Source organism: Mustela lutreola, chromosome 5 (assembly GCF_030435805.1).
Source record: "Mustela lutreola isolate mMusLut2 chromosome 5, mMusLut2.pri, whole genome shotgun sequence".
Taxonomy (NCBI): domain Eukaryota; kingdom Metazoa; phylum Chordata; class Mammalia; order Carnivora; family Mustelidae; genus Mustela; species Mustela lutreola.
This window is the reverse complement of record NC_081294.1, coordinates 151,622,690-151,646,828: the sequence shown is the minus strand read 5'-3', so window position 1 is coordinate 151,646,828 and position 24,139 is coordinate 151,622,690. Positions and strand designations below refer to the sequence as shown.

General features: G+C 48.7%; 2 protein-coding genes across 11 annotated transcripts in view; one reads left to right on the top strand and one right to left on the bottom strand.

Moving 5' to 3' along the window:
* Positions 1–2,069: 2,069 nt before the first annotated feature.
* On the top strand, positions 2,070–11,889 carry HNRNPH1 (heterogeneous nuclear ribonucleoprotein H1). Of its 7 annotated transcripts, none has more exons than XM_059175898.1 (14): positions 2,708–2,845; positions 3,329–3,457; positions 4,719–4,874; positions 5,086–5,229; positions 6,744–6,882; positions 7,822–8,000; positions 8,083–8,154; positions 8,211–8,344; positions 8,502–8,637; positions 9,039–9,098; positions 9,190–9,249; positions 9,941–10,033; positions 10,498–10,547; positions 11,150–11,889. In XM_059175898.1, the coding sequence occupies exons 2-13, from the start codon at positions 3,361–3,363 to the stop codon at positions 10,545–10,547; spliced, it is 1,320 nt and encodes a 439-aa protein (XP_059031881.1). In that variant the 5' UTR covers positions 2,708–2,845; positions 3,329–3,360; the 3' UTR covers positions 11,150–11,889. The 7 variants fall into 7 exon arrangements, with proteins under 7 accessions (XP_059031877.1, XP_059031881.1, XP_059031880.1 ...); XM_059175897.1 differs by having other exon boundaries at positions 9,190–9,279; XM_059175894.1 differs by lacking the exons at positions 2,708–2,845; positions 10,498–10,547 and adding an exon at positions 2,070–2,213 and having other exon boundaries at positions 9,190–9,279.
* RUFY1 (RUN and FYVE domain containing 1) overlaps positions 10,808–24,139 on the bottom strand; it is a 67,417-nt gene continuing 54,085 nt past the window's right edge. For 2 of the 4 annotated variants that reach the window (XM_059175891.1, XM_059175888.1), the window contains 6 exons: positions 22,430–22,549; positions 21,680–21,809; positions 19,545–19,639; positions 17,355–17,403; positions 16,247–16,324; positions 14,632–15,161 (listed from right to left, as the gene is read on the bottom strand). In XM_059175891.1, coding sequence (XP_059031874.1) covers positions 15,018–15,161; positions 16,247–16,324; positions 17,355–17,403; positions 19,545–19,639; positions 21,680–21,809; positions 22,430–22,549 — 616 coding nt within the window. In that variant the 3' untranslated portion in view covers positions 14,632–15,017. Of the gene's footprint in view, positions 13,049–14,631; positions 15,162–16,246; positions 16,325–17,354; positions 17,404–19,544; positions 19,640–21,679; positions 21,810–22,429; positions 22,550–24,139 lie in introns of those variants that run through there. The other 2 variants (XM_059175890.1, XM_059175889.1) reach the window with 2 other exon arrangements.

The window sequence follows — 24,139 nt, the reverse complement described above, 5'->3', positions numbered from 1 at the left end:
TGAAGCAAACAGAAAAATATTTGGGGTAGCTGTGGCTGAGGGCTGATAGACTTAATAAAATCCAAAAGATCACTAAAGAAGTCAAACTGAGGGGTGCCTGGGTGGCTCAGTAGGTTAAAGCCTGCCTTCCGCTCAGTTCATGATCCCAGGGTCCTGGGATCCAAGCCCTGCATAGGGCTTTCTGCTCAGCGGGGAGCCTGCTCCCCACCCCCTTGCCTGCCTCTCTGGCTACTTGTGATCTCTGTCTGTCAAATAAATAAATAATCTTAAAAAAAAAAAAAGAAGTCAAACTGATAGTCTATATACCAGAGAGTTGGCTATAAATGTTTAACATTTATTCTACCTCGCTAGGACTCAAGCAGATGCCAATTAGAGATGTAGCTTAACACATTAGCAAAGATTAGTGGAAAGGAAAATTTTAGTACCAGTAAAAGAAGGGATATGGAACCCTCACACACCACAGAGAGGGTTGTGAAGTGCTGTAACCTTTGTTAGTGGCCTTCAAAAAGACTTAGTTCCTTTTTGTTGAGTAATTTACATCTGCGAATTTATCCTAAGAAATGATCTTGCCTTTTTCTTTGATCTAGCCTTTCTATGATAATCATAGAATTACATTTTTTAAAGGATTTTTTAAAAAAGATTAGGGGCACCTGGGTGGCTCAGTGGGTTAAAGCCTCTGCCTTCGGCTCAGGTCATGATCCCAGGATCCTGGGATCGAGCCCCACATCGGGCTCTCTGCTCATCGGGGAGCCTGCTTCCCCTCCTCTCTCTCTGCCTGCTTCTCTGCTTGCTTGTACTCTATCTCTCTGTCAAATAAATAAATAAAATCTTTAAAAAAAATAAAAAAAATAAAAAAGATTATTTATTTGACAGACAGAGATCACAAGTAGGCAGAGAGGCAGGCAGAGAGCAAGGGAGGACGCAGGCTGCCTGCTGAGGAAAGAGCCGGATGCAAGGCTCAATCCCAGGACCCTGAGATCATGACCTGAGCCACCCAGGAACCCCAAGGATTTTTGTTTTTAAAGTAATCTCTAAACTCAATGTGGGGCTCAAACCCACAAGCCCAAGATCAAGACTCACATGCTCCACCAACCAAGCCAGCCAGGTGCCCCCATTCTCATTATATGGAAGAAAATCCCACAAAACTATATTTAAAAATAGGATAAATACCATCTTAGGAGTGTGGCCATATTGTTAAAAGGTCAAACATGATTTTCTCATGCATTACCAAGGGGGTCAGGTATTCCTTGTCATTTAGTTAAGACCAGAACTCTCAACAGCTATGACGTATTAAGAAGATACCTCCGGATGTTAATTATACCTCAATTAAAACAAAAATTTAGAAGAACAACAAACTTCTGGGAGGTGTCTTTGTGATATCCTGGAGAGACCATCCAGGAGCAAAAAGTGTTGTCCTTACTTTTGAATCACGCAGAGATCCGTGCTGGACTCTCAGTCTGCTTGGGATTCGGGAGTCCCACATCATGGTGATTTCTTCTAGCATGATTAACCCTGCCTGTTCCTTTACAAATAGCTCCTAGTGCTCCTTTGCATTTGGGAGTTAACACCCTTGCCCAGACCTAAATAGCCGGTGAAGAGCTTTTCAAGATCGGGCCCTTCCCTACCTCTGGGATCCTATCTTAGATCACCATCCCTTTTTATTCCCCCGACATCATAACTGTTTTCGGACTCCAGACCGTTGCACTTCGGCAGGGACACGCGGCGCCTGGAAGTTTCCATGGCGGCATTCAGAGAGGCCCTCGAGAACTGTCCCACGCTACCTTATTGTTGAGTTGTTTTAGGGCCCGTGTCCATCAGGCCTGAGCGGGAGAGGACAGGAGGGTCGTTTTTCCGCAGTGCTGGTGGGACTCGCGAACCTCACTCATCTTGTGTCACATGCGCACACGAGGAGACCCGGAGTCATCCTCCCAGTGTCTCCGCCCGGGAAACGGACCAGGCTGTACCTAGTTCGACTCGGAAGAACTGAGCGGGAACCCGCTGCGGCGAGCGGAGTCTGGCGCTCACGAGGCGCAGCGGGACGCGGCATCCGGCCACCCCTTCTCGTGCCAGCGCCCCGCGGCATTTAGGGCCCGCCTACCCCGGGGCGCCGCAGCAGGAGTCGCGGGGTACGAGTTCGTTAGGGCAAAAGCGGGGTACAGGACTGAGGCACGGGGACCCCGCGCGGGTCCGGGCCCCAGGCCCGACGGTGGCAGGTAAGGGGAGTGGGGCATACGCGGCTCGGACGTGCTCCTGGTGTTACAGGCCCCCCCCCCCAAGGAGAGGCCCAAGTGGTCAGGGGCTGGCTCTGCGGAGAAATGGGGTACAGGCGGCGCCAGGGCCGGGAGCGGCTGTCTCTTCAGGTCCGCCCAGAGCGCGGGTAATGGGCTAGGGTAAGCGCAGGAACACGTCCTCCTCACCACAACCCAGAGCTGGGGGACTGCCTTACATACCGCCGCCCCGGGGAATTGATTGCCGCCATTCCCCTCCCCCACTCTGGCGGGTAAGGCGTCAGAACGGTTTGAGAGAAGACGCATGCGCATGAAACTAAATCCTAAACCGCGGAGGCTCCAAGTTCAATAATCGCGGGTTGGCGCAGGCGCAAAAAGGCCCAGCGGGGTTTATGGAGGTGGGAGGGGAATGAGCCCAAAACGCATGTGCAAAATAGTGCGCTGGCTGGAGGGGCCCAGCTCCTGAAATTACGCATGCGTCTCAGCTCTGTGTGACTCAAGGGGGCGGTGCGGGCACCTAGCTGCGCGTGCGCAGAGCTTGTTCAAAGGGCCTTATTTAGGTTGCGCAGGCGCTTGCTGGCCATTTCTTCTCAGCCACGCCGAAGTCGTGTGTTCAGGTAAGTGTTTGTCGCTCTGTGTTTGCCGGCCAGGGGCCCCCGAGGGTGCCATCTTTGCAAGGATTGCCTGCCCCCAGAACTCTGTAGAGCCTGGGGGGCCCTGGCAAGGTGCGGGCTGCCGCTTGGAGCCAGGAAGAGCAGGCTGAGTAGCGGCGGGGCCGCCGAGGCCTGCAGGCCGCGTCGACTCTATTGTGTGAGATGTCGGAGGAGGCGGAGCGGAAGCGGCCGCCGCCATTTCCTTGCCTCCACGCTGGCGCTAGGCCAGGGCCCCCTCGGCTTGGGGCAGCGGCCCCTGGTGTCTAGAGTGGCCTCGGGGGCCCGGCCGCTGGCCGGAGGGGTGTTGAGTGTTGGTATCGCCGGGGTTCGGGCGTCCGCACGGGCTCGGGTCTTCGTCGGGCCCCGCGGGCGGGCGGGCGGCTCGAGGGCGGGGGCCAGTCTGTTTTGCCCCATTTCCCGGTCTGACGCTCGTCCCCCGGCTTGCAGTTTGTGTGGACGCCAGGACGCCTTAGGAGACGATGATGTTGGGCACCGAAGGCGGAGAGGGATTCGTGGTGAAGGTCCGGGGCTTGCCCTGGTCTTGCTCGGCAGATGAAGTGCAGCGTTTTTTCTCCGGTGAGTTTGAAGCGGAGGCGGGAGTTCGCTGCTGGAGCCGGCCGGCGGGCGGGAGGTAGGGCCGGGGGGCGGGCGGGTCGGGCTCGGGGCGCCCCCTGGCGGGGCGCGGGCGGCAGACTTTCCCGCTGGGTGGCTCGCGCCTGGCCGTCCGCTGTTACGCAATGGAAATTGCGAAAGCCCCGCCCGCCCGCCCTCCGAGCCCTGTGGGGGGTGGGGGGAGTGCGGCCTCTCCAGCGGATTTTTTGTCCTCTTTGCCTACCCGTAAGCACCCGTCTTCCTACGGCTGTCTTTTCTGAAGGATAAATGGGGTTTTTCTCCATCTTGGGAAAATTGTCCAGTTAACTGGGCAGGTAATGCTAATAATCTTTTGCGAATCCTTAAAGTACAGCAACTTTCCAGTTTCTGTATGTACCGGAAGCGGGGCTTTTGACTTAATTTGAAATGTTACTAATTTCAAAAAATTTTCCTGATCCAGATAGGGTAGTTGTGAAGAGTTCTTGCTCCACTAGTTCTTGATCTGGCTTACAGTTGAGGACACTGCAGCCCAGGGAAGTTCACTTGTCCACGTAGCTTCTTTCCAGTATGCAGGTTTCCTGAATAATTTTTACCAAAATGTCCTTGTCCACATTGTTAGTGTGAGTTTAGAGTGATTCAGCTATATTTGGTAGAAACTTACAGGTTTTGGAAGGACACTTGTAGGATTGACTTACAATCTGAATTTAGCGTTGGTAACAGAAAACGACGTGTAAAATGAGAACCAGGTACACTGGAAGCCACCTTGCAGTGAGCAAGACTGGGTTTGGCTTCAGCTGTGCAGCTTGGAGCATTTTAGCTTGCTAACATTGATCCCCTTTTAGGTGAGTATGGGCCCTGTTATTTAGATTTGCAGGAGAGATTGTATGTTGCTGCTAGTAAGGTAAAACCATCAAGTGCCCCAGACCAAAACTTGAAACCAGACTCAGAAAATGGCATAAAATGAAATTCAGACTTGGATGTTCAATGGAGAGGACTTGGAGATAACTTTGATAAGAAATTGCGTGAAGAAAATCCAATACAATGGGAAGGTGTTCAGGGAATAAGAACGTTTGGGGGAAGATACTGTTTAAGTACTGGACAGCAGCCCTGGGAGTTGGTACTACAGTCAATCTAGGCTTTGTGGTAGCTTGCTTTGTAGCAGGGAAGTGAACAGGCGTTTCATCTGTATCATCCAGAGGTGGTTTTTTAGTTTTAAATTCTGTATTAACGGTTGTTTTCTTTCCAGACTGCAAAATTCAAAATGGGGCTCAAGGTATTCGTTTCATCTACACCAGAGAAGGCAGACCGAGTGGCGAGGCTTTTGTTGAACTTGAATCAGAAGATGAAGTCAAATTGGCCCTGAAAAAAGACAGAGAAACTATGGGACACAGATATGTTGAAGGTTTGATTTATGTTGCCCTAGTAACAGTAAATAAAATATTAAACACATAGAGCTCTATCTTACCCCTTCTGAATTTTAGGTATTTGACCGCATGGAAATGGTCAGCTAAGGGAGTTTATGGCAGCTCTTCCTAGATTATCTAAAGACCCAGGAAGTCTGAACTTTGTTCTCTAACTTTCCAAAATTGACTAATTCTAAGCACCTTTTTCAGTATTCAAGTCAAACAACGTTGAAATGGATTGGGTGTTGAAGCATACTGGTCCAAATAGTCCCGACACGGCCAATGATGGCTTTGTACGGCTTAGAGGACTCCCCTTTGGATGTAGCAAGGAAGAAATTGTTCAGTTCTTCTCAGGTATGTAGTTGTGTTTGATGCTGAGCAGTGAGTTCTGGCTAGCTTCTGGCAACATGTGATTTAATAGACCTTAAAGTCCATTAGCTTAGGTACTTAAACAGGTATGAGTATATGCAGATTAATTAAATGTTTTCTTCTTCCTGGAGACCTTCAAATAATTTAAGCCCATCTTAAAGGTGGAAATTAAGTACTTCCAAAATGCTAACTTTGCTTGTATTTAGTGTTTGTAGTTCAGAGTAGATCTTTGAGGATTGTCCTCAACAGCTTAACTACTTTCCTCACAATGCTGTTCAGCAAGGTACTTCAAGGTAAAGGTAAGATCCCTTAACCTTAGATTAGTATCAGGTTGTTACTTCTGGCAAGTGCCTGTGTCTTAAGACACATTGGGTCATGGGCCCAGAAATCTCTAATGGTCTGATTCTCTTTGTGGGAGAAAAAAAACTTTTAGGATTGGTTTAGACAGGGAATTATATGAACTTACTAAAAGTCAGTCTAATGTAGGAGTAGTTTGAATATAGTCTAAGTATCTGAAATACATTAAGTGTTTTGAAATTATTCTGGGCCTAAAGTATTTGAATGTTTTTATGCTGAAGAGCTGATAAAATTGCATGTTTAGCAGAATGTTAAATCTTATTTTAAGTAACTATATTAATGTGATAAAGTGGAATTAAGAACAAATCCTTTCATGGTTCAGTGTAGTATGTGATAAAATCTTAGATATGTATCAAGTCCTAATATTTTGCCAGAATTTTTGAAATCAAGTCTGTTCTGATTGTTTTTGTCTAAATTGGTGAGAATTGAATGCTATCTGTCAACGTTAAATATGAACATAATTTCATATCTTCTAGGAAAGTGCTTTAAGCCCTTTTTGTAAGCTTGGGAATGTATCCACGGAAAGGATTTTTCATAGACGGAATTTCCAGAAGTGAATCATAACTACTGTTAGAGCATAAGAGTGCATGATTGTGCTGTGTAGATCAGTTGTTTGTTGAAAGTTTAGATTGTATGTTTGTCAATTATATGACTTAAAGCAATGTTTCAATTTGTATATAAAATGTTTAAATGTGTAATTTTTTTTAAAAGTTGAAGTTCCACTAACTTAAAACATTGAAATATAAAATGAGGTAAAAAGTGTGTTTTAAGTTTAGTAACTGTTGTATTTTAATGCTTGAAACTTGATTAAATTCTTGTGTAATTCTCAACATTATTTTGCATAGATTAGAGTGTTAATTGTTGAATTCTTAATGCATCCTGTGTTTCAAGTGTTTTTTTTTTTTTTTTTTTTTTGTTTTGTTTTTACATACTATGCCATGGGGTGTGTTAAGAATTGAGTTATACTTTGTAATAATGGAACTTCATATTACTGCAATGCATATGTAAAGAGTACTTGTTGAAAACATACCATTCGCCTAAAGTTAAAATTCTGGTTTATTTAAAGCTATAAGAAGAATCATTTCTGGGCTTGTGATGTTAATATTGCCCCCCTACTGGGGTTATTTGTCCTTGGGTTGAAGGGTTGGAAATCGTGCCAAATGGGATAACATTGCCGGTGGACTTCCAGGGGAGGAGTACGGGGGAGGCCTTCGTGCAGTTTGCTTCACAGGAAATAGCTGAAAAGGCTCTAAAGAAACACAAGGAAAGAATAGGGCACAGGTGGGGATGGATGGTTGGTTGGATTTGTCACTTTTCTTATGGTAAACAGTTAAATCCATATTCTCTCTGCTTAGAAGGAAGAAATCTATTTTCTAGTCCCAATTAATATTTTGCCACAATTTTCAAATTTTCTGTGTAAAGTCCCATAATGCATTGAGATTAAAGTTTAGGTTTTAAAATTGTCCCCAGTTAATTTGACCTCCCTGACAATATTGCAAGATTCCTAATTCTAAACAGTAGAGTTGAGAGACTATGGCTTTAAACAAATGTTAATGCAAACCTGGCTTTAGCTATAATAACACCCACCCAGTAAATTAATATTACCATAAGAAAATGTGATACTTTCTGATCTTGTTTTTAAAGTTGAAATGCAACAAACTTTTTCTTGCTGTATAAATATTCTGCATATGTATTAATAAGCATAGCTTTCAAGAAATTGTCACAAAAGGTTTTATTCTCTTTGCTTGTGACTATTTTTCATTGAAGCATGCGCTTACCTATGCTGATTCCTACTAAAAGCATAGGCCTGGGGTATTATTGGCGAAAGGAAATGTGTAGTGTGGGCTAGACTGTTGGTGGAGGCTGGCTTTTTAGCCCACTTGCTATACATACGGCCAATGGATTTAAGACCTGAAATGTTGAAAGTTGAGTGGAATTCTTTCCCTCCTAAGACATTTATTTCTAGTACTCCTCTCTACCCCTAAGGTTGGGCTCTCTGCCTCTGAGGAGTGAGTTTTACTCTATGAATTTTACGTTAAATCTTACAATTGAGTGAATTTCTGGTCATTGCCTATGCAAATATAAGAAATCTGGCTTTAAATATTAGTCAGTTTCATGGCTATGACTACATTGTTTTCTTGTGTAACTAAATACTTGTATGAAATGGACTAATGTTCTCTCTCCCTTCCCCTTCCCCTTCCCTCATGAATAATGCTTTAGGTATATCGAAATCTTTAAGAGCAGTCGAGCTGAAGTTAGAACTCACTATGATCCACCACGAAAGCTTATGGCCATGCAGCGGCCAGGTCCCTATGACAGACCTGGAGCTGGCAGAGGGTATAACAGCATTGGCAGGGGAGCTGGCTTTGAACGGATGAGGCGTGGTGCTTATGGTGGAGGTACGTGAGGACATGCAGGCATCATTAGATCTGTTCTCCTGTAACTGTTTTCATTTGGTTGATTGTACTTAATGTCTTTCAGGTTATGGAGGCTATGATGATTATAATGGCTATAATGATGGCTATGGATTTGGGTCGGATAGATTTGGAAGAGGTAAGGTAAGAATTGAATTTCTCAACTGAAGGATGCTTACACTCTCGTCAATCTAGACCTCAATTACTGTTTTTCAGGAATGTCTGATCACAGATATGGGGATGGTGGCTCTACTTTCCAGAGCACAACAGGACATTGTGTACACATGAGGGGATTACCTTACAGAGCTACTGAGAACGACATTTACAATGTAAGTGTAGGATAAATTTACCAGTTGTCTGGTTCAGGATAGCAGTAAAAATGTGGTTCTTAATCTAAATCTAAGTAAGTGAAACAGTAGGTTATAAATTGTGCTTTTTTGTAATGGTAGATCTTTGACTTCGTTCTCTGAAATACCTTGTGTTTAGTTTTTTTCACCGCTCAACCCTGTGAGAGTACATATTGAAATTGGTCCTGATGGCAGAGTAACTGGTGAAGCAGATGTTGAGTTTGCGACTCATGAAGATGCTGTGGCCGCGATGTCAAAAGACAAAGCAAATATGCGTAAGTGTGGTTTTAAGTATCTTGGGGTCTCTCTAACAGATGGTTGAGTGACCAAGGTTTGTGATAAATAGTAAGGATATATGAGAAAAATGCATTCTCCAACAATGGATTAGTTTTTTGGTGTGTGTTGAAAAAGCATGTGGGTTTTAGAAATTAGTGTGATTAGGGGTTTGTGATAACCTGGTCTTTGAAGTATATCCTTAATTGGCAAACTTAAAGCAATTTAGGTGAATGTTTCAGAAGGCTGGTTTTTGAAACCAGTGTAATCAGCTGAGAAGCAGCTAGAATTTTTTTTTTTTTTTACCAAAAGTATTGAAATTCACATGTTGTTTAAGAACTTTAAGTGCTTATCTTCTCTTTCACCAACAAACACTTTCAAACTTTTTTTTTTCTCATTTCAGAACACAGATATGTAGAACTCTTCTTGAATTCTACAGCAGGAGCAAGCGGTGGTGCTTACGGTAGCCAAATGCTAGGAGGCATGGGTTTGTGTAAATATCACTTTAGTGTCTTTTTTTAAGCTAACCTTGTATGCCTTTTCTCTCATTTCAGAACACAGATATGTAGAACTCTTCTTGAATTCTACAGCAGGAGCAAGCGGTGGTGCTTATGGTAGCCAAATGATGGGAGGCATGGGCTTGTGTAAATATCGTTAGTTTTTTTAAAAACCAAAACGTTTATATCTATATAAGTCGATTATGTAAGTTAAGTTAATTTATATTTTAATGAGTTTAGCATAATTAAGTTAATCAAAGAGGTTTCAATTTGAATTTTGTGTCTGGCTTATTTAAATTTTTTCCAGTTAAAACTGTTTAGATAACTAGTTTAAAGTAGTTTTGGGGGAGGGGACTGCAGAAACTAGGGAATTGTCTTAAGTATGAAGTAGAAGTTTAAAATGAATATTTAGTTAAAAGCACAAGGTCAGTAAAGTTTTGGGCATGGTTAATTGGGCATAATTAGGTATTCAGTGATAGCCTGTGTATGACCTTTCAAATTATGGGGGGAAAAACCCCACTAAATCCATTTAAGCAGTATCCTAAGGTGTTCTCAAAATGCCTCTACTTAGAGAATTGTGGATTTAGTCCTGCTGATGTGCATACTGTTGGCCTTTTGGTTTATAAATGTTTAGTTCATATGGGTAGAAAGGTAGTTTGGTCGTAGGCAATAGGCAGAAGGAGGCAGAGGGTTGTAGTGATATCAGGTCAAGACTGGAAAAATCATAGACTTAGAATTAACAAGCCCGGTACCATCAGGTACCACATTACATATGGAACAAGGTCCTAATGTTCTCTTAACTTAACAGCAAACCAGTCCAGTTACGGTGGCCCAGCCAGTCAGCAGCTGAGTGGTGGTTATGGAGGCGGCTATGGTGGCCAGAGCAGCATGAGTGGATATGGTAAGTGTGTTTTTTTATGTACTTGAAATAAGTTTTAGGGAGGTTTCTTTAGTTTGGGGAATATGCAGGCACCTTTTTGGCGAAACTGGGTTAATGTTTGCTTTTCATCCAAATGTAACTTTTGTTCTTGATAGCTTAATTTTCAGCACCAATCATTGGGAGGGGGAAGTGTTCTATATATTAAAACTAGTCATTGCAACTTGGAATAATGTCGAGCCAGCAAACATCTGCCTCCATTTATTAAAAAATTAAACTGTTGATTTTTTTTTTTCTGTCTTTTGATTAGCATTAAATCCATTTTAGATGGAGGGAGACTTTAAAATAGTAGAATGGTGGTTGGGTTTAGGACCGTATTTACTAGTCAGTTTTATCCTAGGATTGCTTTTATTTTTATTTTTTTTTCAATTGGTCTAAAGAATGGTGATTTTGGTATTATAGTCTTACCCTACAAAATCCTTTTGCAGACCAAGTTTTACAGGAAAACTCCAGTGATTTTCAATCAAACATTGCATAGGTAAATATTTTCTCAAAAAATATAATTTAAATTCCCAATAGCAAATACTGATATGTTGTAATAACACTATTTCTATAGCAGTCAATGGCTCTGACTTAACTCCATGGAGGCTGCCATTTTGGGCACAGTGAGTTGCCTTTAGTCCCAACTTTTGTCGTCTCACTCCCTGCCCACCATCAGTAGGAAAAGCAAGAGACTGCCCCTGTCCTCCCTATTCATATATATGCCATTCGATGGACACATTGTGAATGTTTATGGTAAATTTTTTTTTAAAAATGCCTTGCTTAGCTTTAAAAACAACATGAAGTAATTTTGCAATTTTTGAAAAACACTAGTTTTCCTTTAAACTTAATTTTCTATGTTGATCCTGAAGCATCCAGTTAAATGGTAGCACAAGAGTCTGGCAAGTTGGTACTGCAGAGAAAAGGGGTTAATTGAGACTTGTTTGGAGTCGGGAGTCCCCTTTCCCAAACATGCTTCTCGCCACTTGGACAGCAGCCATTTGTACTCGTATACTTTTTAAACTTTTTCTTGGAATGCTATATTTTATTTGGCTGATGATCTGATGATTCTGCTGACTTGTCGCATTGCTCTCTCTGCAGGCAGCCAAGGAGCAGTGAACAGCAGCTACTACAGTAGCGGAAGCCGAGCATCTGTGGGCGTGAACGGAATGGGAGGGATGTCTAGCATGTCCAGTATGAGTGGTGGATGGGGAATGTAACTGATCCTGATCACTGACTCTTGGTCACTGTTTTTTTAAAAGAAACAAAGTTTAACAGTTTTGCAATACAAGCTTGTGATTGATGCTTACTCTAAGTGGAAATCAGGATTGTTTTAAAAGACTTAAGGTTCAGTATTTTTGAATACATCTAGGATGTAACAGCTGAGTAAACTATAACTGTTAAACAATTTTCAGCTTTTTCTCTAGTTCTATTGTAGGATGTACTTAAGCAGCAAGTGTATTTAGGTTAAAGCAGTTGAATTATGTTAAATGTTGCTCTTCTACATTACATTGAACACTGTTGGGATGCATGTTGAAAGACATGCTTTTTTTGTAAAACTCAATATAGGAGCTGTGTCTACAATTAAAAGTGAACACATTTGGCATGTTTGTTAATTCTAGTTTCATTTAATAACCTCTAAGGCACGTAAGTTGAATTTTTTTTTTTTTTTAAGTTAATGGGGGACTTTGAGACTCAACACCATACGTTAGGATTTTGGTCTTGGTGTTTGTATGAAATTCTGAGGCCTTGATTTAAACCTTTCCTTGTATCGTGATTTCCTTTTAGGTGTATTGCGCTAAGTGAAACTTGTCAAATAAATCTTCCTTTTAAAAACTGCACTTTGTCTTGTCTGTGCTTCAGTGTCATGTGGACTGTTTCTTGGTGCTCTCTTCCTGCCTGGGGCATAGGTGACAGTGGCCCACATCTCTGGCGTGGCAGAGAGGCTCGGCAGCCGAGGCTGTTGTGTAGATGTCAGCCGACTCCTCTTCCCTCCGGTGCGACTGAAGGTAAACGTAGGTTTTAGGGACCCTTGTGGAAGGGCTGTGTGTTTGGCCTGGCTGCACAGGATCTAACCCAAAGTCCTTTTGACTGCTAAGCGCTTGCACAAAACCCAGGGAGAGGTGGCACTATTCTACTGCATGATCTGCATGTCCCCAGAGGCCCGTGGCAGGCGTGGCTGAGAAGGGAGCGCCAGAGGCAAGGTGGGGGGGAACTCACTAGGTAGGTGATCTTCCCAAGCCAGTGGCGCCTCTGAAGTTTTGCTTACATGGAGCATGGGGGAGGGTTCTAGGAGCTAGCTTATAAATGGCTTTCAAATGGAGTCTTTTGGTCTTATTTTTACTAAAGAACAGGTCTACTTTGGGCAGAATTAATTCCTTACAGTGTCTGAGGTAGACTACCAAGTTGCATTTCTGAGCAAGGACTAGTTTAATTCAGTAATTGAAATCCATTTGTTTTGGTAGACCTCTGAGTAGCTGGCATGAAGCACCTTTAAAAGGTCATCTCCAAAGTCCCTTCAGTAGATCTACTAAAGACTGAAGCTTAATAAGCCAAATTAAGGATCTGAATCCGTTTTTCACTCGGATAGTACTCGAAGATTCTCCCCTTTGATCTTGGGTGAGATTTCTATGTGTCTGTACATGGCAGTGTTGCACAAGCATGTGCCACAGGGGCCCTGCAGACCCTGCCCTGCTCCATGGCCTCGGCACGCCTGGGGGTACTTCTCTCCTGCGTGGTGGAGGGGAAAGGCCTGCAGTGGGGCTGGGGGTACAAGAGGGTTAGATTTGGCACGTGTCCTGGTTTAGAGCACGCTCCGTTTTGGGAGGCACATCTGAGCGTTTGGTCTTCAGCTGTGTTCTCAACCTAGAACTGCCCCTGGGATCTTGGCAGTGTTGCTCAGGGTCTGTGGAACTGACACATGTTGCATGTTGAGAAGGCCCCAGGAGGTTTCCTTACCTGGGTCCTTCAGCTTCTTTAATATCTGTGTTGAGAAAAGGCCTGTTGGTGGAAGAGGAGAAGAGACTGTTAACTAGAGGCGTGGGGAGGAAGACTGAGTGAGAGCAGAACCATGCGGCTTCTGCAGAGTGAGTCTTGGGCCATTCTGGTGTATTGGGACCTCGTGCTCTGTGGACCTAAGAACCTCCTGGGCGCGCTTGCTAGCCGGGACCAGAACCTCCAGATGCTGCTGGGAGTTCACGTTCTCACGTGATCCCTGTCCCTGGGTAATGGCCCTGTGCATGTCCACTTGAGCAGCACTGCCCCAGGCCATCTGTGGTTCCTCGGTACTCAGAAAGATCGTCAGACCACAGCCTGAGGATTCAAGTCCAGGGGCATGTCTGATGTGTGAGGAGAAAAGTTCTGTCTCAAGCAGCTAAATAAATACTTGGTTCCTTGCGGCAGAGGGATACCTGTTGGCCATCTGTCGCTTGTGGGTGGGGAAGGGAGGGGAAAAGAAAACTGGTTATGATACAGGGAAGAGCACTGAGCACTGAGTGCAGTGGTGGAAACATCCCACTTACGGAGTTGAACAGTCTAGGAGTCAGGTGTCTCCTGCTTGCTTTTCTGTGTGCAGATGAGCGCTAAGGCCCAGAGGTGAAGTGACCTGCCTAAGGCTTCCCAGCAAGCTGGAATCCAAATTGGGTGCACTGAAAACAAGGTACTGACTTCTACTGCTAGACCAGCTGGGGGCAGTGCAGCAGCACGTTTAAGCATTTTTGGAAAAGCTGGGTCCTGGATGAGATTTAAAAAGCTGCTTAGAGGAGGGGCGCCTGGGTGGCTCAGTGGGTTAAGCTGCTGCCTTCGGCTCAGGTCATGATCCCAGGGTCCTGGGATCGAGTCCCACATAGGGCTCTCTGCTGAGCGGAGAGCCTGCTTTCCTCTCTCTCTCTCTCTCTCTCTCTCTCTCTCTCTCTCTGCCTGCCTGTCTGCCTACTTGTGATCTCTCTGTCAAATAAATAAAATCTTAAAAAAAAAAAAAAAAAACTGCTTAGAGGAAGTGACGGAAGGGGCCTCTGGCAGCTGCTCTTAATGCCATGTTCTTCCTGCTTCGATGGGGAAACCAGCCCAGAAGGAAGATGGCTTTGGAGCTGGGCCTACAGATCCTGGGACCTAACCTTCCTGAGCCAGGCGGTGGGTCAAAGCCCACGAAGGGGTGAGGCACTCGGCAGTGAGCAAGGGGAGTTCACCAAGGCTCCACAGACGGAGGACAGACAGACTAGTCTGGACAGCACTATGGCACTAGTTTTGGTTCCTTCACCTGAACATTCAAGACCTGGACCCATCAGGTGGGGGTGAGCATGCATGGAGTTGGTTTCCACAGCTGACCAGTGCCTGTCCCAGCACTGCTTGGAAAAATGGCTGCCTGGCAGGTAGCTTCCCACAGGTATCTCCACCTGGAGTGCGCCAGACGAAGCTCTGTCGTCCTCTGGGTCAGCTTCCTGTGGCTAAAGGAACACCTGAGCCGAGTGGAGGTAAGCTCACTTCCTCTGTGCCTACTGGTGGAGGTAATGGCCTGTCCTGACATGGGGGACATGGGGTGGGTCTGAGGCCTCCTGCAGAGACTGATATTTTCTGCACCAGAGTGGAAAATAAAGGATTTTATTGCAGATCTTGAGATGCATTCACAAGGGTGTGACATGGCCAGACTTGGAAGCAGGGAAGGCACAGTGTGGGGGGTGGGGTGGGAAGAGGGGCACGGGGTGCTCACTACACTAGTGCACCTGCTGGAAAACCACTCAACTGTGTGAAAAGTGAAAAATGACAGTAGCAAAATCCTGAAGTTACATGGGAGCCAAAGCTGGTGATCCGGCCAAGGGAGAAGGAAGAGTTTCGATCCAGGTGCTCTGGAAGGGTGCATGCCTCCCTGGCAGACCCTGCGAGGAGTGGAGTCCTTCCTGCGATTCCCTCTGGCAGCTGACTTGCCCAACCCTCGTCAGTCCCCGTCCGCTCCCGGGGACCCCTCCTACGCTCAGGAGCCAGTGGAAGAGCAGCGCTGCAGAAGCAGGGTGTGGCAGCTGTCGCAGACGCGCACGGGCCTGGGGTAGGAGGGCAGGGCCAGCTCATTGCTGGAACACGTGTTGCAGAAGATGTGGCCACAGTGGCGGCAGTGGTGCTGAAGGACACAAGACAGGCAGTCAGAGTGGGCCAGGTGCCTCTGTTTGCCTAACACCGTTAGAATCCTTCCCCAAGAAGCTGGGGTCCATTGGTAAGAGGTTCTTGTAGACTTTGGCTCCTCCATGTAGAGTGTGGGTAAAGGATGTGCAGTTAAGGCCCTAAAATGCGTCTTACCCAAACTGCTGCACGAAGAGCCCTGCTTCACTCCCTGTCATCCCTGCCCTTGCTGGAAACTCAAGTTTCCGTGGCCAGTGCCTCCTGCTGGGCGAGGCTGGTTTTGTGCAGGCAGTGCAGAAGCCTTAGGCATGGAAGAGAAGAGACCAGGTGGAGGCAAGCATCCACATAGCTTCTGCCAACTGGCCAGTAGCCAACAGGCAGGACCCTGGCCAGGCCATTCAGGTGCGGGGACTGTGAGGCCCCAACCTCCAGAAGCCCTTGGGCACACGCGCCTGATCTCAAGAGGCCGCCTCAGGAGGCGGTTTCCACCTCTGGACCTTCTGTGAGGCACAGGCCAGGATCGTGGAGTCTTCCTTCTTTTCCAGAGAGGCCTGACAAGACGCAGACAGGGAGAATGCACAGCCACATGGTGCGGGGTAGGGTACTTTGTGGGCTGTACAGGTTTCCAATTTTGCTAGGTATCTGTGTCCTGCTCCTGTTCTGCCCAGCTGGTCCATCAATGCCCCAAAGCCGGGTGCAAGACCTCCTGCTCTGGAACCGGAAGGCAGAGGCCGAGGCCCTGGGGACACGGGATCTGCCCAGGTTGCCAGGGAGCTCTAGGTGCCACATGGATGCCTGTCCTGAGACCTGTCAACCACAGGTTCTCTGGATTGTTTTTGCCTAATTTAACCAGGTTTTGGTCCTGTTGCTGACAATGAACCTTCATATTCTGTATGTGAGCAGCTCCAACTCCCAAAGAAATCTGCCCATCCTTGAAAGGACGGACAAGCTGGGAAGCCATCCATGTGGGCTGGCAAACCAGCAAGTGCCATGGTCATGCAGTGGCCCTGGTCCCACGGGAAAGGGGAAGGGTGGAAGGCCTCCCCAGAGGCCGTGTGGGAGCTGGTGCAGGGCCACCCCATGTACCTTCCTCCGGGAGATGGAGAACTCCTTTTCACACTGCTTACAGTGCGTGGCTTCATCATCCTTCAGCCAGGTATGGCCCTGTGGGGGGAAGACCACAACAGAATTCCATTTTCCAGCTTGGCTCTTGACGGCCCCATAGCCATGTTCTGATTGCCCAGATCGCATGGGGGGGGGTGGGCTGGGAGGCCCTGGTCCACATGCTAAGCCCCCACCCCTCAGCACAATGTGGGGAGGTGGGACCGGAGGCTCTGGAGAGCTTTCTAAAGGACAGGATGGGCCATTTACTCAGCCGGAGAGACTGGGCGCCCAAAGGGGCCAAAGGCCTGATCAGCTTTTCTGGCTCCTTGGCATCTGGTGGCCATGGTGACAGAGTGACCTTACAAGCTGTGGCACAAAGCCCGACAGCTTATCCCTGTGGTGCTGCTGGCTGTCGCTGTCTGACACATCTGGGCAGGGCAGGGATGGAAAACATGCTGCTCACAGCAGTTCTGTTCAAGTTTTCCAGATACAAGGCAGGGGAAGTGAGTGCAGCCAAGTTCACGTCCAGGCTGCTGCAAGGGGCTAGGACAGTCCACCATCCCCGACCCGGCGGGTGCTAGGGTCTCCAATCCAGCGGAGAGCAGACTTCCCTGTCGCAGGTGGGCTGTCCCTCCTCTCTGAACTGCCCCCTCCTCTCCTGTTTGCTTCCCCAGCAGGCCAGTCTGGTGCTCGCACCGGGTGACCTAGTCCACATGTTCCTGCTTTCCCTGGGTGGCAGGCATCCTCACGAACGAGCCCCTCACCTGCAGGGAGAGGTCTCATGCTCCCTGCTTAAAAATCCCTGGGTTTCTTCAGCCACTTTTCGCTCCCTTCACTTGGGCACCTGTGACCTAGGCCTACTGTCCCAACTAGGGCCGAGAGGCTGGAATCAGCACCAAGGCTCCTGGCTGGGCCCCACCGCCGTCAGTGTCACCCGTCCCCGGGTCCCATGGCTCTGAGCAGCATTTTCGGATGCCTCTGGGGCACACCCTTCCCTGACTCTGGAGAACCTGGGCACCCAGGGCATTAGCGTGAGCTCTCTAAGCCGGGGGCAGGGGTTCTGAGGCCGACAGGGTTAATAGTCCAGTACCTTTAGCGCCTTGTTCACTTCTTTGATGTCTTCCATCTTGAGCTTTGACCTTATAAAAAAAAAAAAAAAAAAAAAAAAGATGATGATTTATGGCTGTGAGAGGCTCTCGAAATCGGCAAGCCCACTGCCACTGCTTGACTAGCTGGCTTGGGGAGGGTGACCGGGAGCAGGACAGAGCAGCCCTGCACAGGAGCTGTTCCAGAACATGCTTTCTGCCTTTTACCATCCCAGAGTCACCTCATCATGTTGGCTCACGTCTGCTGTGCTCTGAGGTGGAGCCTGTGGACCAAACAGGGTCCCAAGACAGACTGTTGAGCCTGCAAGGTTTAAAAAGACTTTGAAGTAGTTACAACCATTTAAAAATTGGAAGGGATGCCTGGGTGGCTTTGTTAGGTGTGTGCCTTCGGCTTAGGTTGTGATCCCGAGGTCCTGGGATGGAGCCCCGTGGCAGGCTCCCTGCTCCGTGGAGAGTCTGCTTCTCCCTCTCCCTCTGCCGATCCCTCTGCTTGTGTTTCCTTCTTGCTGTCAAATAGGTAAATAAAATCTTTAAATATTAGGAGTAATTTCCTAAAAATCAGGTTCCTGGCTTCTCTGGGCCACCATTCTGTGTGGGACATGTGCCCAAAGGGGCCGCGGGGGGCTCCCCTACAGCAGGCACCTGAATCTGCAGGGCTCCCCCCACCCCTTCTGGACTGTGTGCTCCTTCTAGAACAGTCCTGCTTTGACGACAGGCTCACTTGTTCTTGCTCCATTCTTGTTAGGGGAAGAACAATTCCTTACTTGTCCACCTAGAACACAGGCCCGAGCATGGTCTACACTGGCGGAATTAAACCAGAGAAAATGAAAACTTTATGTATTTGCAGTCTGGGTGATGTCAGCCTAAACTATCACTGGATCAACCGAAGGGTCAAAGTGGCAGGGGTCTGAGACACAGATAAGATTTCCAGGTGAGGACTGGGAAACTGAGCATGGGGGCCTTTGGTCCACCCCAAGCAGCTCAGAGACAGGCCTGCGGCCTGACAGGACTAGAAGCTGCCCGGGGGGAGACACTGGAGGACCCCAGGTCGAGATGGCAGCCTGAATGTGCAGGCAGGTACCTGGAGAAGAAAACCTGGGAAGGATCTGGATGCTGCCCAGAGAGAGAAACTGGGCAGCTGCGTCTAGCTGGTGGAGGGATCTGAGGAGAGCCCTGTCCTTCTGTCACCTGGTGTTGGCTTGCAAGATGGAGAGAAGAGAGCAGGAGGCAGGGAGGACGCACCAAGAAAGCTCGTTGGGGATCCCCGCCCACGTCACAGTCCTCAACACAAGCCCAGCCCAGTCTGACTGATATGCATGCTGCTGCATTGTGTTTCTAGCCACTTCTCTGTTGGTCCCTGTGTCTGGCACCCGAATCTTCTGGTCACAGGCCCCATGGGACCCCCATCTCTCCAGTCACTGTGTTTGGGGCAGAAGCCAGAACAGACTCTGCTAGGGGCCAGCCACCAGTGAGGGAGCAGCAGACAAGACGGCAGAGGAGGAGGGAGAGACTGAGTCCCGATAGCTTTTTTTGCCTTGAGACAGTCTGAGTTGGATCTCTGTCCCTCTGCAACTAGGACTCCTGACTCCTAAGGAGAATAAAGCTCTCCAGTGGCTCTGAAAACCCAAGCATCAAACAAATGAGCAAATTCTACAATCTGCAGTGTGACCTATCGGACTGGCCAGAGCAACCTGGCAGGACGGGAACCCCGGGGAGGGCGATCAGGTCAAAGTAGAGACAAGGACCGAGGTCTCTACTCCTTCAGCAGCACCCAGCAGGACAGACAGACAGATGCTGGTGGGCACAAATATCCAGAAAGGGAGGTGGTGACTACTTCCACTACAGCAGGTGGAAGCCCCCTCGTCTGACTGTGGGCTCAGCGAGCACCCTGCTGCCGTCCCCCCGACTCGCCTAGGTCCTAGAGGCTGATCTAGTGAACAGGAAGGCTCACTAGAAGGGACTTCCTAATTCATTAGTTCAACTGGCACTGTGTCTCCAAGGCCTCACTTCCCGGGGGGTGGCCCTTGAACACTTGGCCAGCCTCCTGCCTGACCACAACCCCCCACTACCCCGGAACAGCAGAACTTGGTTTGCGCAGGCTGATGTGATTCTGGCCAGGGGCCAGGTCCCGTGGTCATGATGCAGGTGGCAGGGGAGGGGGGCGGGCTTCTTACTGGCTGAGGTGCAGGCCCATTTCCTGGAGGGCTTGTTCCTGCTCCTCGCAAACCTTCTGCAACTCCACCTTCTCGTCCTGGAGATCCCGCAGCTCCTAAAATCAACCAACCAGAGGCCTGACACACTCATGTAATTGCAGCAACAAGCAGGTCAGAATGTTTTTCAAGAGCAAAAAGCAGTTTTTGTTGTGTTAATCTCATTCAAGCCAGGGTTATTTCATGGATTACTTCTCCCTAGCATGTTTCTCCAGAATGGGCACCTGCAGAAGGGACAGTGACATGGGACAGGAGAACAGCTACGTGCAAAGCAGTCACCTGCACAGGACGACGAAACCCCTGCCCATCTGAGTTGCTATTAAAAGGCTGTGTAAACAGAGAACAGCTTCAGAACACACACAGAAGAGCCTTATGCAGAAGTGGGGGACACCTGCACAGTGAAGGCTCATTTGAATAAACGTTTTGGAAAGGACTGGTTGAAACTTCTTGAGAATGAATGAACGAGGCTGATGAAGGCCAGGATGTGGGAGCTCATGCACTGAGACCAGGTGCGTGTGTGGGAAGTGAAGCTCGCATGCTGATAAACACTGTAATCTGGGGCCAATGACCCTTGAGAACACAATCTGGCAAGGGCCCTGACAAAGACCCAGGACAGTGATTTGGGGTTCAGGGCGGATGACGGGTAGCAACAGGGCTTAGGCCTGAGTGGTGGGCGCCATCTCTCCCAACTGCCCCCTAAGCCTTCTGCCCCAGAGCCTGGAGACACAGGAGCACAAGGGCACCCTGACCATGTCACATGTGTCGTTTCTCGTGCGTACTTCAGGGCGGAGGCGGGGTGGGGAGTGTGTGTACAATTCAATTTGTTGACCAAAGTGGAATTTTGAAGTGGAATAAAGAAGGCAAGATGCAGAGCTTTCTAGAAGTCCTCTTCTGCCCTCCATTTTTCCTCCCCTCTCATAGACTGAGAGCTCTTGAGGAATGTCTCCCCTCCCCAGTGGTCTCCACCCCTGGGCCACTGGGCTCCCCCGGGAGGGGCTATTAGACATGTTCCCACACGTCTAATCATGTGGGATCAAAGGCTCTTTGTGCACCCATTCAGACCACACAGCAGTACCCACCACCATGTTCAACACAATGTAATCTCCAAGGAGCCTCCACAGGTGTGTGGATGGCGTGCCGGTCCTACCGGGAGAAGTTGCGGAGGCCAGACACACCCGGGGCAGCCCAGGCCTTAGCTGGCTCCCACCAGCACTGTGGGCACCTCCTGCCTTCAGGGGAGACCTTGCAGCCTGCCTGGGTTCCCCGGGAGGCCTAGTTCTGTGAGCAGACCAAGATGCCACTCTGGGTCCCCAACCCCCTTGCACTCTCTGAAGCTTTGCCACTGGTTCCAAGCCTCGCCTTCCCCAGAGGACTGAGGTGACTCCAGGGAGAGACGAGACTCGGGTCTCGTCTAGGGTAGAGGTAGGCTTTTGGTTTACTTGGCTTCCCAGGGGTGGCCCAGGACCAGGACTGGATGGCTCTGGGGAACCAGGATACCCGACCCTGGGCAGAGTGGCCAAGCCACTCTGAGGGAAGGTGTGGACTGGCACTCGGAAAGCGCTCGTGCTTACTGCTCCCCTCTTGTGAGCCCCCCCAACCCCCAGGAGCTGGTGGACTGTCCTAAAATGAACCGGCTCCGCCAGCTTCCTTCTGAGTTCCGGAGCAGATCCAAATCCCTCTGCATGTCTTCGGGGGTCCGCAATCAGTCTGCCCACCCGCGGCGGCAGCTCCCAATGCCTTCCTCCTGTGTCTGCCACGACTCAGCCTCACAGCCCTGCTCTTTGCTCCTTCACCGTGACAGACCCTCATGCTTCCTGCAGTCTGCCTGAGCCGTCCCTTGCTCGCCTCTCCGCACAGCTGGAGAGCTGGTCCCTCGACTCCGTCTCCCTGGCATGGTTCCCGGGCCACTGCCGCCACTGCGGGGTGTCTCCCTGTTTTATTCTCCCCATTGCACTGCTCCCTGAGTGGCTAGTGTGCACACACCACCTGCCTCAAGCAGAGGCCCACAGGGTGGCTTTGGCTGTGCTGAGGGGCCTCCATGTGGCCCGGGGCTCCTGGAGACGCCAGCAGCTCTTTCCCTCTCCCGACAGCTGCCTTACCTTTTTTAATCCTTCCACTTGCTGTAGTTCTGCTCGGAGTAGAGAAGAAGTGTCTTTCTCCTGCTGTAATTCTCGCTGAAGAGCCTGTCTCTGTTCTTTTTCTGATTTCAACTCTTTCTCTAGACTCGAGCTGTTTTCCCAAAATGAACTCGAGTTAGTCTTAGTGGGAGAGGTGTGTGGAAAATGCACAATGTCCAACCCAGTTCTCTGCCCGGGAAATGGGGCATTGACAGGAATCAGAAGTGCCACACATGCACCTAAACCTGTCACGGGAGCAGGGAACCCACACACCCTCTCCGGCAGGGCCACCTGCCCCTCCAGAGGGAAGACCAGGACCCCATCAGGGGGAGCAGTGGGCATGCACTCGATAGCACGTGAGCAGACAAAGGAGAAGGGTCTCAAAACACTAGTACCACAGCAGGGGGATCCTCTACCAAGGTGGAGACCTGAGGGGAAAGACTGCAAAATGTCTTCTACTTTTTCCAACGTAGGGGCGGCTCCCACTGGAGGGCCGGGAGTGGGGGCAGGAGAAAGCTCCCGCACTCCTCTCACCAGCTGAGTGGCCCTGGGACGTTCCCGAACCCCCTGAACCAGCACTCTCACTTAAAAAAGAGGGACACAGGCATTTCTCTTCACGGGGCCTGATACACCCCCTGATTCCAGCCTCTGTAGGGGTAAGCTCAGGAGGGACTAGGCCTGTGCCCAAAAGTGAGCTGCCCCCTCCGCTCCCCCAGGCCCGGCCCCACCTACCACTGCTCATGCAGCTGGGAGAGCTGCTGCTGCAGCGTGCACGTCCGGCCGCCCAGCTCCTGCTGCAGCTTGTGGCTCCGCTCCTCCGCCCCGCGACGCGCCCTCTCTGAGAGCTGTAACCTGCACCCCAAGAACCAGGTCTGCGTGAGAAAGGAGCTACCCTCGAGGCTGAGGACAGCACACATTCTTGTGGCTGGGGTTTGAAATACACACACAGTAAAACTGTTCCAAGTTTTTAGCGCACGGAGAGACTCGTGTAACCACCGCAGTGGTCAGGAGCGATCTGGGGACAACGGCGCCAACAGCGCCATTAGCAGGAAAGCTCCCTAGTGCTGCCCTCTGGAGTCACCCCTAAACCCTGGCAACCACTGTGATACTCTCTGATACCATGGCTTTGTCTGTTCAAGAACGTCCTAGAAATGGAATTATGCCTCATAAAACCTCTTGAGCCTGGCTTCTTTCGCTCAGCACGGTCTCTGAGGTCACTCCAGGTTTGTGTTGGTGGCTCATTCCTTTGGATGGCTGAGTTCTACTCCATGGTATATGGTGCCAGGTTGTTCTTCCTTCAGCGATGAAAGACATCCAATTCGCTTCCAGTTTTAGTAATTCAATGAACAGACCTGATCTAAACCTCTGTGTGAACATCAGCCTTCACTCATCTCGGGCACACACCCAGGAGAGGGGCTGTGGGGTCCTCTGGTAAGGGGATGTCTAGCTTTAAGAGACTGTTCTCCCGGGTGGCTGTACCATTTGGTAGTCCCGTCGGTACTGCAGGGGTGTTCTGGTCACTCTGGAGTCCCATCGGCATTCAGTGTTGTCGCTGAAGAGATACTTAGCTGTTCTAATAGGTGCACAGCAGCACCCACCGTGACTGTAACACGCACGTCCCCTGGAGGGGAATACTGAACGTTTTTGTGTGGTGGTTTGCCATCCGTATGTCCTTTTTGGGGAGGTGTCTGTTCAAGCCTTTTGTCCACTTTTAAACTGGATTGTTTGTTGAGTTCTGAGAGCTCTTTATACCTTCTGGATACAAGTACTTTGTCAGATATGTCATCTGCAAAAGTTTTCTCCCAAACTGTAATAGGTCTTTTTATTCTCTTAACCGTGTCTTTCACAGAACAAAGGTTTCACATTTTGATAAAGTCCAATTTATCAAAATTTTCTCCCATGGACCCTAGGCTTTCATGTCATGTCTAAGATCTCTTTGACTAACCCAAGGCCACAAACATTTTCTCCGACATTTTCTTCTAAAAGTTCGAAATTTTAAGTTTTCCATTTAGACCTATGATGCATTTCCAGTTAATTTTTGTATAAGGCATGAGGTATAGAATGAGATTCATATTTTTTTGCTTATGAATGTCTGACTGTTCCAACATCATTTATTAAAAAGACTTTCCTTGCTCTGCTGAACTGCCTTTGCACCTTTTTAAGAAAATCAGTTGCCATATTCATGTGAGTCTGTTTTCAGACTCTTGTGATTCACTACTGACTGATGTGGAAATGTGACTGTGATAAGGACCTCACTGTATTGGTATGATCCCACCTACAATATGATACAGGAACCCAAAATTTATTACGGGAATACACACTTAGCGCTGGGAATCAGCCCCTTTCAGCAAGACTAGGATCCCAAAGGACCATCACCCCAAGCTGTCTGTACTTCTGAGAGAGGTTCCAGGTCCAGAGAATATCCCTACCTTCTAGGGAATA

Bases quoted from the DNA above. Each gene is read 5' to 3' on its own strand.
- HNRNPH1 (XM_059175894.1), top strand. From the start codon at position 3,361: ATGATGTTGGGCACCGAAGGCGGAGAGGGATTCGTGGTGAAGGTCCGG. The intron at 5,230-6,743 runs GTATGTAGTTGT...CTTGGGTTGAAG, and splicing joins AATTGTTCAGTTCTTCTCAG to GGTTGGAAATCGTGCCAAAT. The intron at 10,034-11,149 runs GTAAGTGTGTTT...CTCTCTCTGCAG, and splicing joins GAGCAGCATGAGTGGATATG to GCAGCCAAGGAGCAGTGAAC.